The sequence below is a fragment of the Cuculus canorus genome, chromosome 18 (assembly GCF_017976375.1).
Source record: "Cuculus canorus isolate bCucCan1 chromosome 18, bCucCan1.pri, whole genome shotgun sequence".
Lineage (NCBI taxonomy): Eukaryota > Metazoa > Chordata > Aves > Cuculiformes > Cuculidae > Cuculus > Cuculus canorus.
In genome coordinates, this window is record NC_071418.1 from 7,727,149 (window position 1) to 7,739,635 (window position 12,487).

The window sequence follows — 12,487 nt, forward strand, 5'->3', positions numbered from 1 at the left end:
AAATGTTCCATGTCTCCATCCACTCCTTCCCTTCCCAGCTACTGAATGTTTTACCTTGTTACATCACTACTTTCTGCCTTCATTCTGAACGCATCCTCAACACCAGAGAACTGAAGGTGGAGTTACAGCAGACGTGCACGCAGTCACCCTGCACTGTCTTTGACTTCACAGAAAATGAACTCTAGGAATCACGGTAGCTGACACACTAAGAGAGGGTGAGGGGTCACCTCTAGCAGTGCTCATTTGCTTCGTTGGTGATAAAGGGAATCCACAGAGACACTGAACTGAACTCTTGTCAGGACATTCGAACAGGTGACTTTTCTTTCCTGGGATCCAGGAACTCCATCTATAATTACCTGATGTTCAGGCTCAAATTAGTCATGACAAACCACAGTAACACAGTCACACAATGGAGGCTGAATTCCTGGTTTCTGCAAGGCAAGTATTTTATTACGGAGAAATCACAAGCTCACATGGACTCTCCTTCTCATGAGACCCCACCTGGAGCCCTGTGTCCAGTTCTGGAGTATCCAGTGTAAGAAGAATGTGGAACTGTTGGAACAGGTCCAGAGGAGGCCATGAAGATGATCCAAGGGCTGGAGCACCTCTGCTATGAGGACAGGCTGAGAGGGTTGGAGTTGGAGAAGAGAAGGCTCCAGGGAGACCTTGGAGCAGCTTCTTGTACCTGAAGGGAGCTACCTGGAAACATTCAAGGTCAGACTGGATTGGGCTTTAGGCAACCTGATCTAGTTGAAGATGTCCCCACTCACTGCAGGAGGATTGGACTGGATGACCTTCATTGTCCCTTCCAACCCAACCCAACCCATTCTATGATTCTATAACTTTCCAGTGGGATACAGGTGTGTTTTGTTAACAAGAATGGACACCACCATGCATGCAATTTGCTGCTTTCTCAAACCTGGTTCTTCCAGCTATCAACTATGATATCAGCTGTCCTCTGATTCTGTCTCACGGGGCGTGGTGGGGATCTGGTCCTGAAGAAGAGCAGCAAGCCCCTGCAGGTTCAGTGTCCTTTTATACCATCTCTGCTACAGAGGCCATACAATCCACACACAGGTCGAGTTAGATGGTCCAGTCAGGGGGTGACATGTGGCTGTCATGTGCAGGCCACGAGCTAACAGTCCGTGCAGTCTCCGTTACACAGCTTGTAAGCCAGAGCTTGCCAATCCACTTTGTGTCACAAGCCACCACAAGTAAAGCAGACATGGTTACACAGGTTTCACTACATATCTGTTTTCTTCGTGCCATTGTTATAGCAGTTCAGAGTCTTATTTTCTCCTCAAGCACCACCAAACACAATATTTGAGACAAACATAAAATCCAACAGTCATAATCACCTAATCGAAAGTTCATGAAATCTCTATAGCACAGCCATTTAAAGCTGAAAAAAAAAAGTACAAACATATTTGAGGAGTTTTTAATATAACGTTTTAGGAATGACAACCATCTGAAGCCTATGTACAGTTGTTCTTATTCAAATTTTCAGATTCACATCAGTATTTGTAGGATCACCCTCACATATTCTTTCTTTACCACTTTCTTCCATTAAAGAACTTGAATTTGTTCGTGTCTTCTAGCTCTCACTGTATGCCAACATTTTTGTTGCAGTTTTCCCCCCAAATTCTCAGTGACTATATCTTTGGTAAAACTAAAACAGTTAAGAATCTTAAAAAATATTATAAAGCCATCTGATTTGGCAGTGTTCCTTCAATAACCCAGCAGCAGCAGCAAAGATGAGCTTTGCTTACGTTATTTTCTAAAACTGAAAATACATCAAGCACCAAGTTGCACCAGCTGCCAAAAATGCTTTCTTGTCATCAATACACTAAGCCTTCCTCCCACTTTTTTTCTCTTTTTACAAAGTTATTTAAGTATGTTACTATCATAGTACAACACACTAAAATATCACACTAAAACTATGATATGTTCCTTCCGAACTTGTGGGTTAACAACTCACTTTCTGGCCATATCATGAACTACAGAGACATTCCTTTTATGAAATACCACTGTAATTTAATTTCTCATAGGAAGAGAAAACCAAAAGCATGCCAGTAGATTATATTAAAGTTAATACTAGATATGTGATTATTTCTATATGCAACACTTATCTTGGGAAAGATGGCAGAAAACTAAACCAGAAAAATGACGGGAGATGTAAGGAACTCATTATTATTTCCAGCACTACAATCCCACTCCATCATTTCTCTGTACTGAACTGCTGGCAGAGTAGCAGCAGAAGTGGGAAGTTGCAAGCACCTCGAACCACGGCAGAGGAATGAGACTGCAGAGTAGAGTGAGGCTGACTTTCCCAATGCTTTTCCAACCTAACGGAGCTCTCACAAACAATGCAGTATTTTACTTTAGCAGGGTATGAACCTGTGCTAGCAAGTGAGTGTATAAGGTGAAAATTACACAATCACAATATTTAGTGAGGCTAAAAAGCATACAAAGCCTTTTGCATGTCAGGTGTTTTATCATCAACATCAATTCCTAGTTTGTGTTACTTCTGACAAACACGGCCTGTTTACTACTAAGGGAATAAGTCAGAGTTTCTTAAACCTTGGTTACTTTAGCAGTTTCCTCATTACATTGAGGGTAGACCCCCTGTACCCAGTTCCAAAATGGTTCCAGTGGTTTATGTAATTAAAGAGCTGATACAATTTGTTTCGTTTCTCAAATCCCGGAGCTTTGGGTATTTTACTGTGATATGCAGAGAAAAAACAGCTGCTAAACCCTCCAAACATCCCAGCAATGGCCAGTTCAAATTCCGAATGGCCATAGAAGGAAGCAGGGTCAAAGATCACTGGTCCAGAGTCATCCTCAGCCACATTTCCTGCCCACAGGTCCCCGTGCAGGAGAGCAGGAATAACTTCTATGTCACAGAACATTTCATGAATCTTAGGCTGAAAAAGCATGAACAAACATGCAACAATTAAAGAGTTTGGAACAAATATTAAAGCATCACACTGTGGTATAAAAGAGATTAAGCTGGTTCAATATTCTCTGCTTTCATTCCTCATGGAGTGCTTTTCAAGTTGACAGCTATAGCCATAAACGTAAACTGTAAGCCAGTAATAAATGTTCTTGATTATTCTTGACAGAGCTTAGCAAAATTCACACTCTAGCATCAAGATCAAGAACTAATGTATTTTTCTAGACATGGATACTATTGGCTGTCACAAGAAATAAAACAATTTAAATATCATTTAAATTAAAAGGTTCATTAGCAAAAAGGGCAGCAGTGAACTTCTGTACCAATTAACCAGAATTAAGGAACAAAGCAGTGATGCAGAGCTTGCAGAGGAACACATTCCTGGCTGCTGCCCAGGCGCTACACGGAGCATGACCTGACCCACAGGCTCAGCTGGGAGCCTGAAGCAAGTGAAAAAAAATACTTGCCAGGGCAGCAGAATTTCATCTGTTTTGCAATACCAAGTTCTTAGATGGGATTTACCTTATTATTATTAGCTGTATTCTAAGAAATCAACATTAATGCCGAATTGCTGGTTTATTTTTGCTATTAAAAAACCTGACAGAGCAACATGAATTCTTTTCAGCTCACGCTGTTGTTGGCCTGGTTGTGAAGGCAGTCCAGTTCCTGCTGCTCATTAAAAGCAATGTAAATCTCTTATAAAACACCTTTAAAATTCCACTGATATATATTTTCTAACATTCTAACCAGATTTAAGATATGGTTCATACTTTTAGTTGTGACCAAAGCTCTCTGACTTCTCTGTCTCCATAATCTCTTTCAATCAAATCCAACTGAGCTTGGAGACGATGACGGATAAAGAAGGAAGGCCAGTCGCTCTGCCATTCATTCACCTAGAAAATATAATGCAAAGGCTTGTAATAAACAATTTGAACCTATACATAGTCAGTATTAATAATCCATAGGTATCAAGTTAAAAGGTTGGATGCTTGCCGCAGTGGCCCAGACAATATCAACATGGCCCATGCTCAGTAGTATCTGACATTGAGTTGGTTGGTCATTTGGAAGCAATGCTCTCTTTCATGCTGAGGTGCGACTGTCTCTAACATGAGATATAAGTTAAGGTTAATTCATTCAAATTTTCTTAATGTATTTTCGCGGGAGAGATTCTGGTGAGATCATTTCCATTGTTCTGCGTTATATTCTAAAATCCTTCTAGAAATGCAAAAGTATTCCTTCATTTTTATTGCATAATGTGTTTCTAATTTGGTGAAAAGTACTTAGCCAAGAGTCTGAGATATTGAAATTCATTCAGTTTAACAGCAGAATGAAATTCTACCATGCGCAGAGCCAGCACATGAACGATTTATCCCAGAGAGCCCTTCCCAATGTCTTAAGTGATATCATACAAGATGAGGGCCTCTTGAAGCAATGTCTTATGTGATGTCATGCATGACAAAGCCCTCTTGTCATTTCAGATCCGTAGAATGGTGGTTTAGGAAAAACAAACCCAAGACTGCTTGTGAAGGGATACTTATTTTATGAATTATTACCAACATAATGAACCAGCACATAATTTCAACTCTTATTCAACCTGCTGTGCCTGCTTGCTCCATGCATTGCAGAAAGCTCCAGCACTAAAGAGCCATGACATTCCCTTCACTGCCAGTTTAAAATGAAACACCGAGAGCAAAACTGTGATCATAAAGCTGAAGGCCAAGGAAACGAGATTTTGCACAAGGAGGTGATAGAGCTCTATTGAGTACATGTTACCTCTCATACATATCTACGAGACATACCTGCGGTATATAACCACAGCAAGTCGCTGTATGGAATCCAAACTGAGCCACGTACTGAGACTCAGAGTGACCAGCTCCTTTACCTAAACCCAAAATAAATATTGGGAGTTTTGTGACATAGTAAAGTTTGCAAACACAGAATTAGATTTCAGAGAATAGGCACAGAAAACAATTTTGAGCAATAAGTTACATTGATTTCATGGTCAAACCTTCTCTCAAGATGGAAAGAACTCTCTTAGGCTTGCAGACACTGAATGGAAATGGAGACACAATTAGTAGGAGTGAGTGAATTCCCATTGGAAGAATGTGTTAAACATTCAGGAACAAAGTACAGATGGCAGGCTTGCAATCCACTGTTTGACACTTGAATATGCTGTCATTAAACATGGCCTTATTATGATTTGTACACTATTTGTGACCTGCCAGTAATTTGGCTTTCACTCAAAAATAACAGATTATAATGTGTCCACCACTAAGAGTTGAGCCTGATCCATCCCTGAAGTCACAGGAAAGACGCATACAGCCAGGTGGGTCAGATTTTAATACTAACAACTCTAAAAGAACAATTTTTTTTTTTTTTTCATTTACACTTAAATCCACTTTGCAAAGAATTCTGGAAAGGTGTTTTCATTAATGCCAATAGAAACTGCATCCTGATGTTACACTGCAGAATTATACTTTGCTTCAATGAGCAGCAGTTGTTGTATATTTTGCTACATATTTAAGTTAAAGAATGAAGTCCCCAACATCTTTAAAGGGGAACTTAATGATGTGTTTACTAACTGGGAACACGTTCTGTAATAAGTTAAGTGTCTGAACTAACAGAGAACATTTTAAGAGATTAATGGTACACAAGACTGAAAGGCTTCACTGACACTGAAAAAAAACCTTGTCCAGATGTCCAGTTTGATAGGAAATGTTGACAGCTGTAACTAGCAAATATTAGCACCATTTCTTATGAAATTTCAGTATCCGCATAATTTTATACAACAAAGTATATACAAAATGAAGAGTTAAGAATAAACTAATTTTGTCTTGTCAAAGTTTAAAAGATATTTTTATAAATCATAATAACAATTATAGCTTCTGTGTATATAATGCATGTTTGAGAAGTGTGGCACAGGGACAGGAGGCGCAGATCTCATGAAACAATGTCCCAATATTGACTTTAATTATCGTTAAAATTTTAATGCAATACTGCACCACAGTCAAGTGAACGATTTCATTTGCTATTTGGTACATGATAGCAATACTCTACCAATTGTGTTTTCCTCCTTTCTCAATTTCTCTCCAAGTTTCTGGTTATAAAGATGAAGATCTGCTATCTGCTCTCCAAGCTTTGAGGAATATCTATAGGATCAAAAAAACAAAGCAAAGCTGAAACAGGACAAGTGAATGAAATATGACAGAGAGAAAAATCTCGGTTAAATATGGCAAGTATATTTTTGGCAAATACAGAACCTTAACCAACTTCACAAGTACAGAACAGGGAGCAAATGTCTGGACAATGACTCTGACATGACAAATTGTAACAGATAATAAAAATCAACAAAAGTCAAGGCTCTTTGTAAGAAAAGCAAACATAACATCAGGCTGTATAAACAGGAGCACAGGGTTCAGAAACTGCGGCCAGGAGGACTAAGATTAGGCACTAGAAAATCTTTCCTAGAACAGTGGAATGGATTGGAATTAACTGCTTTGGAATGCTGTGGAATTGCCATTATTTTCCTGATAAAAATAGACACGTTGGATAAACAACTGACAGAAAAGCCTTAGGCAGTCTTGTTTTCCCAGGGAGGTCTGAGATGAAGGAGGTAACTCCTGAAAGCCTGTTTTCAGTAGTCTATGACTCCTGAGTTCCATGTGCAGGTTGGTGAACAGTAAGTGGAACTTCATGTTGCCATTCCTATTGCAGAGAGGGGAGCAGGGAAGAGCAGTCCATGAGGAAGGAGCATACACACACATATAGACGTATGTTGGGGGTTTTAATATGTACACATGTACTGATTTTGACAGATATAAGCTCTTTCTTTGAAAGAGTGGAGAGGTTCTTCTCACGAAGGTTTCCAACAGACTGTAAGACATAAGAAAATATGCCTCAAAACAGTAAAGAGAGAGAGATGCATGGACATACTTGCTGAGGTGCTTCATCTTCAGGTACTCCATGACAAACATCGCTCCTCCTCCAGGCAGGTCAATCACATTCATGGGCCGGGGCACTCGCACAATATTGGTTTGCTGAATGGCTTCCAAACTTGCTTTTTCCCCTTCAAACATTTTTCTAGCCTGTCAAGGAATAAGAATGTCCTTGGGCTGGTACTCTGAGGAAAATCAGCTTATTTCCAAAGTAACAAGGAGTTAGTTCATCCCGATAACAGAATGTCACTGCAGCAACGGTCTAGTCCACTCAGAGAAGCTTGGGTACCATAATCCTAACTTCTTTTTTTTCCCCAAATTCACTCAGTGCAGTAAAATTTGTCACATTTCATCATGGTTTCCAGCTGCTTGCGGAGACACCAAACTACTCAGACGGAACAGCACCTCCGAGGACAATGCCCCAAGCCTCTTCCCTCAAAACCACACACGAGCACCACTAAATGAAGTTGAAGATTGAACCCTTACACTGGTTCTCCTGTTCATGCAGGTCAATGCCACCGGATGAAGACAACAGTACATCCAGCCAGCCTGTAAGCTATGTTTTTGAAATAAAGAAGCTCTTCTCAGCAGTTTTAGGATGGTGTTGATATTGAGAAAGCAAATTCCTGATGCACTATGGAGTTACAAAAAGCGGATGAGCACTGTATTTGTCTAGTAGTAGAAAAGTCAAGAACTTGGCCTGAAAAATTGAAGAATCTTACTGCTAGAAATACAAAAAGCAACGGGGCAGTTTGAAACCTCTGTAGCTTTAAAATAATACATGACTTTAGTACTGGCACCCTGTTTCCCTCGTCCCTCCCACTATTCCGTCCTCCTGAAATAAGAAAAAGAATGCAGTGAATGCAAATTCAGCTTTAGATGGTTCTGATCTCTCAGTACTACAATAACAGCTCTGTACTCAGTCTCTTTTTTTTAAAATATTGCATACTGTGGAGGGATGTCACATTCCATTACATCTCATTTTGCATTAACCAAACCTGCTGCATGAACACTCGATATAAACTAAACTACAGCTTTAAAAAAAAACTGAAAAAAAAACATGGAAAAAAAAAAGCCTGAAAATGCAGAAGTCTGAATTATAAACCATCAGATGCTTTTGAAAGAAAAAGCTCTCTAAATGCCATAACTTTAGTAGTTAAATGTCTGCCAGCATTAACCTGAGGTTTGTGGTTGATTTTAACAAATACTCGTCCGCTGTCTGTTTCATAACCTTGGCCTTGGCTGATGCATCCTCCTCCCGAGCTCCTAAGTGCCTTCAGGGTGGAGGTTTTCAATTCTGCTTTCAGGATCTTTTCCATGGTTATTCCTGGACCGCCACAGCTGCGTTCTGCTAAATCCCCTGCAAAACAAGATGACAGAGCTGGGTCCTTCTGTCGTTTTCACTGCTGTGAGGCAGAAAGGGCGACCCAAGAAGGGGGGGTGGGGGGGAAAAAAAAAAGTAAATTCAGAGATAATATTTCAAAATGCTTTGTTCTAATGGACTTCTATAACTACAGTTGAAAAGCAAAAATCTTTAGAAATATTTGCTAGAATAAAATTGATAGGCATGTCCTGGGTCCTCTCTTGACAGTGCTGAGAGCTGCTGGTATTTGTAGTTTGGATCTGTTTATCTCATTTAAGCTCTGTGTTTGCATTGTAGCAGAGGTCATCTTTAAACCTGTCCACTAGAGGGAGGTTAAATGCAATAATACAAACTGCACACGGGCTGTATTGTGGTTATCTGCAATATGAAAAACAAAGTTGCCATCCGTAAGGATGCAATTAAATCCTGCTGCTGACCACAAGGAAGTTACCAGAAATTGAGGAGAACCATTATACCTTCTGAGGGCCTGAAAGGGTCCAAAGCAGAATGATGAAGCCAGAGGCCTTGAGAGCAGTGTTCTGTGGGGCCTGAAAGGGTCAATAACAGAACACTGTGCTGAGATCAAAAGCCGCTCCTCCTGGAAGGGAGGATGCGGACACAGAGGTTCTTGGCAGTATAATGTGTTTCTCCCCATTCCAGGGCCCAAGCTAAATGTATACACTCCAGGAACACCTGCAGACTTAGTTAAGGATGTTATGTGAACTCTGGACAGACACGTAGACCCTTGTTTTGTAGAACTTATAGAGCCTGCTTTCTCACGACAAGAATAGTAATAAAGTATGTAAATAGTGCATACAAGTACGATGTTATCTCAACTAGAAGCATGTAATCATTATTCGAAGAGGAACCAGAAGAGTATAAAAACTCCGTTTGGAGAATAAAATGTTGCTACTTGCCACCAGAGCGGTAGTCCGTCTGTCGATTTAGGCGTCCCTGTGAGCTGGTCTCCGTCAAGAAATACCAAGTCAGTGAGACAGGAAAGTGTTCAAGGCTGGACATTAGCAACTGAAAATTCATAGTAAAAGTACCAAGCTTGTGATAAAGAAATTTAGGATATTTTTCCTGTATGCTTCTCCAAATATATCAAGATCTTTAGGGCCTCTTTTCTCCTTTTGAACATCCCGCGGGCACAGCTGAATTTAATCGCGTCGTACTTGCAAAGTGCACAGACACCCTCAGGTATAAAGTGTTCAACCCTGAGAACAAGGTAACATAACCCGGATCCTACATTTGCTTTAATCATGTCTGTATAGATAACACATTTGGTTCAATGGCTTTGACCAACTCCTAGCACACCACAATCCATGGAATAGGCTGTGGTTCCTGTTCTTCCTTAAAGCAGCAATGTCTACTATCTACCCAGGGAACTTCTGGATTCATTTCCCAACGTTACACTATGCTTTGCTGCATTTCTCTCTTTTCATTACTATCTGTTTACATTGACTTATGGGTTTTGGCAGAGAAAGGAACGATTAAAAGACAAATCCTGGCTTCATTTTGGTCGGCTTTTCCCTGCAGTCATGAATGTAGGGAATGATGTGCTCGATTGCAATGGAGCACCTGGGGAAAGGGATAAAGACTTCTGGCAACAAAGTAAATGACAGTGAGCAGGAACTCTTCTTTCTGCATAGGGAAAGATGCTCTAATTCATTCTTCTTTTTGCCCAATGAAACCAAACAAAAGCAATCAAAGCTCCACCAAACAAAACCTACCAGATGTCTGCTGGAGGTACAATGCAGCAGAGGAGAAACAGTCCGGGAGGTTCCTGGAGTGTGTGGAGGAGAACTTCCTGACAGAGCTAGTGAGAGAGCTGAGCAGGGAAGGTGCCCACCGGACCTGTGGTTCAGAACAGAAAAGGACTGGTGCCCACTGGTGATGGAATTGTTGGAGGCTGTCTTGGGCACACCAGTCATGAAAGGACAGAGGTTTTCATTTTGGAGCCATGAAGAGGGGATCAGCTGAACAGCCACCTCGGGCTGCCAAAGGGCAGACTTTGGCCTGTTTAGGAGCCTGGTTCCCAGGGCCCTGTGGAAGGCAGCCCTGAAGGGAACTGGAGTCCAGGGAGGCTGGACACTTCACAAAGGAATTCTGAAAGGCACAAGAGCAGGATGTCTCCATGCACCACAAGACAAGCTGGTGGCAAAGAGACCAGCCTGGCTGAAAAGAGAGCTCTGTCTGGAGGTCAAGGAAAAAAGGAGAGTTTATGGCTTTTGGAAGAAGTGGCCAGCAACTCAGGAGGGCTACAAAGGTGGTTTAAGGTTATGCAGGGATAAAATTGGGAGGACCAAAGCCCAACTAGGACTTAATCTGGCAGCTGGGGTAAAGGCTCACTCGCCTTGGGGCAGGCCCCTGTTGAGTCACTCCCCGCTTTGGCAGTGGTGGTTATCGCTGCCCTCCAGGGCCGCACTGTCATTGAGGGGTTGGCAGCGTCTCTTTGCCCCTGGGATTGGCTTCAGATCACCCTGCAACTGGGGTAAAAGGACAGGTGAGGGCTTCCTACACTGTGGGGCTGCAAGGGAGCACAGGGAGGCTGGGAACATCCCTCTTTGGGGAGTGAGGGACACCCTCCCAGCAACCCCATGGAGGCTAAGCCTGCCTATGCCACTTCCACACTGCAGGAATTGAAGGAGCTGGGAGAGCAGTGGAAGACAATCAAGGCCACACTGGAGCAGTTGGTAGCCAAGATAGTTGACCAGTTGCAGGCACAGCTGAAGTCTGGGGGCAGCGCTCCCACTGCCGGCTGGCTCGGTGGGGTGGTCCTGGAGGAGTTCCCAGACATATCCAGGGGCTGGATGGGGCAGTCAAGCCTCTGTGGCTCCTAGGCTTGTTGGCTGCATCCATCCCATCTCAGAGCCCATTCCTTTTCCCATTCCTGCAGCTGCTCCAGTAGCAGAGGGACTCCTTCATGTCTCAGCAGGCAGCGGCCAAGGTGGCAAGGAACCAGGTAGAGAGATGCCAGCATGGTGGGCTTGGGAAGCAGCTGCCAGGACCCAAGGCTGGTTGTGCTTTGCTGTAACATGGGGGAGCCCCTCGCTACCCCCTAGGTTGGCTTGTTCAAGTCAGCAGCATGGAAGGAAATTAAAGCCTTGGGGCAAATGCCCTACAGTCATCGATAGCCTGTGGGCACTGGCCAAGTAACCTTTGGCAGTCAGCCTCCCCTGGCATGTCACGGCCTTGTCATCTTCCTCCCTGCAGCAGGGTGAGGAGCTGCTGAAGCACATCCAGGCCACTGTCAAGCAGCTCCAAGGGGACTGAGAAGATCAGCTGTGTCATGGGGAGCCTCCAGGATGGCTGTCAGGAGTGGAAGAAAGATATTAAGGTCAGTGGCTGAAACTCCCATGGAGTCAGTGCATCCTCCAGGCAGATCCAGGCTGGGGAACACAAGGGATTTGTCTCCCCGACAGCCTGCTTGCAGCTCTGCACAGCTACAAAATGTCTTTCCAGGCAGTTTTTTGGGGGTGCTGGGGAGGTGCAGCGTGCTTGGCTGGCCAGGCCACAGACCCTGCCACAGCACCATCACCTGCTATCTGCGTTGGAAGGCTACGTTCCAGTTCCTGGAGAGCCTGGAGAAAGAGAAAGCAAAATTGCACTGTGCATTACTCACTTTGTATATTCTTTTATTGTAACTTTATTATTATTATTACTATTGTTTTCTTTTTTTTCTTCTTCCTTTGCTGTTGTACTAAACTGCCTTTATCCCAAACCACAAGTTTTATCTATCTCTTTCTGATTCTACTTCCCAACCTACCCCGGGGGAAGAAGCGCCACTCAGTTGCTGTCTGGGGCAGAACCATGACAAGGCTGTCACATCCACAAATTGTAATGCACTCCATAGCCAACACTTTGTAAGCATAAATATCCAGGCACGGGCTAGTTAAAAGTTATTATTCAAGCTAATCCTATATTTTAGTCCTAAAATCACAAAAAAACCTATACATAATATTCAAATACATAATAGTTTAGTAACTTGTAACAAATAATCCCTTCCTTCAAAAGGAAAGAGGAAAAGAAAGGGAAGACAAATGCTAATGCACCAAAAGATGTTGATTGACTTCAGACTATACAGGCTCAAACCCGCGCCTCCTCTGCCCCCTCCCGACCCTCTTCTCCCCCCTCCCCGACCCTCTTCTCCCCCCTCCCCGCCCCTCTTCTCCCCCCCCTCCCCGCCCCTCTTTCCTCCCTCCCCGCCCCTCTTCCCTCCCTCCCCGCCCCTCT

At 42.9% G+C, this 12,487-nt stretch overlaps 1 protein-coding gene and 1 long non-coding RNA gene across 3 annotated transcripts; both read right to left on the reverse strand.

Moving 5' to 3' along the window:
• Positions 1–1,264: 1,264 nt before the first annotated feature.
• Positions 1,265–8,292, reverse strand: FN3K (fructosamine 3 kinase). Its single transcript, XM_009561107.2, has 6 exons — positions 8,067–8,292; positions 6,887–7,038; positions 6,011–6,102; positions 4,753–4,835; positions 3,724–3,846; positions 1,265–2,924 (listed from the first exon to the last, which is right to left on the reverse strand). The coding sequence occupies exons 1-6, from the start codon at positions 8,205–8,207 to the stop codon at positions 2,586–2,588; spliced, it is 930 nt and encodes a 309-aa protein (XP_009559402.1). The 5' UTR covers positions 8,208–8,292; the 3' UTR covers positions 1,265–2,585.
• Positions 8,293–9,154: 862 nt separating this feature from the next.
• Positions 9,155–12,312, reverse strand: LOC128854012 (uncharacterized). 2 transcript variants are annotated; one of them, XR_008452902.1, is made up of 4 exons: positions 12,021–12,049; positions 11,793–11,835; positions 9,985–11,563; positions 9,155–9,277 (listed from the first exon to the last, which is right to left on the reverse strand). It is a non-coding gene; the product is annotated as an uncharacterized LOC128854012 (long non-coding RNA). The 2 variants fall into 2 exon arrangements; XR_008452901.1 differs by having other exon boundaries at positions 11,793–12,312.
• Between the last annotated feature and the right edge of the window lie 175 nt (positions 12,313–12,487).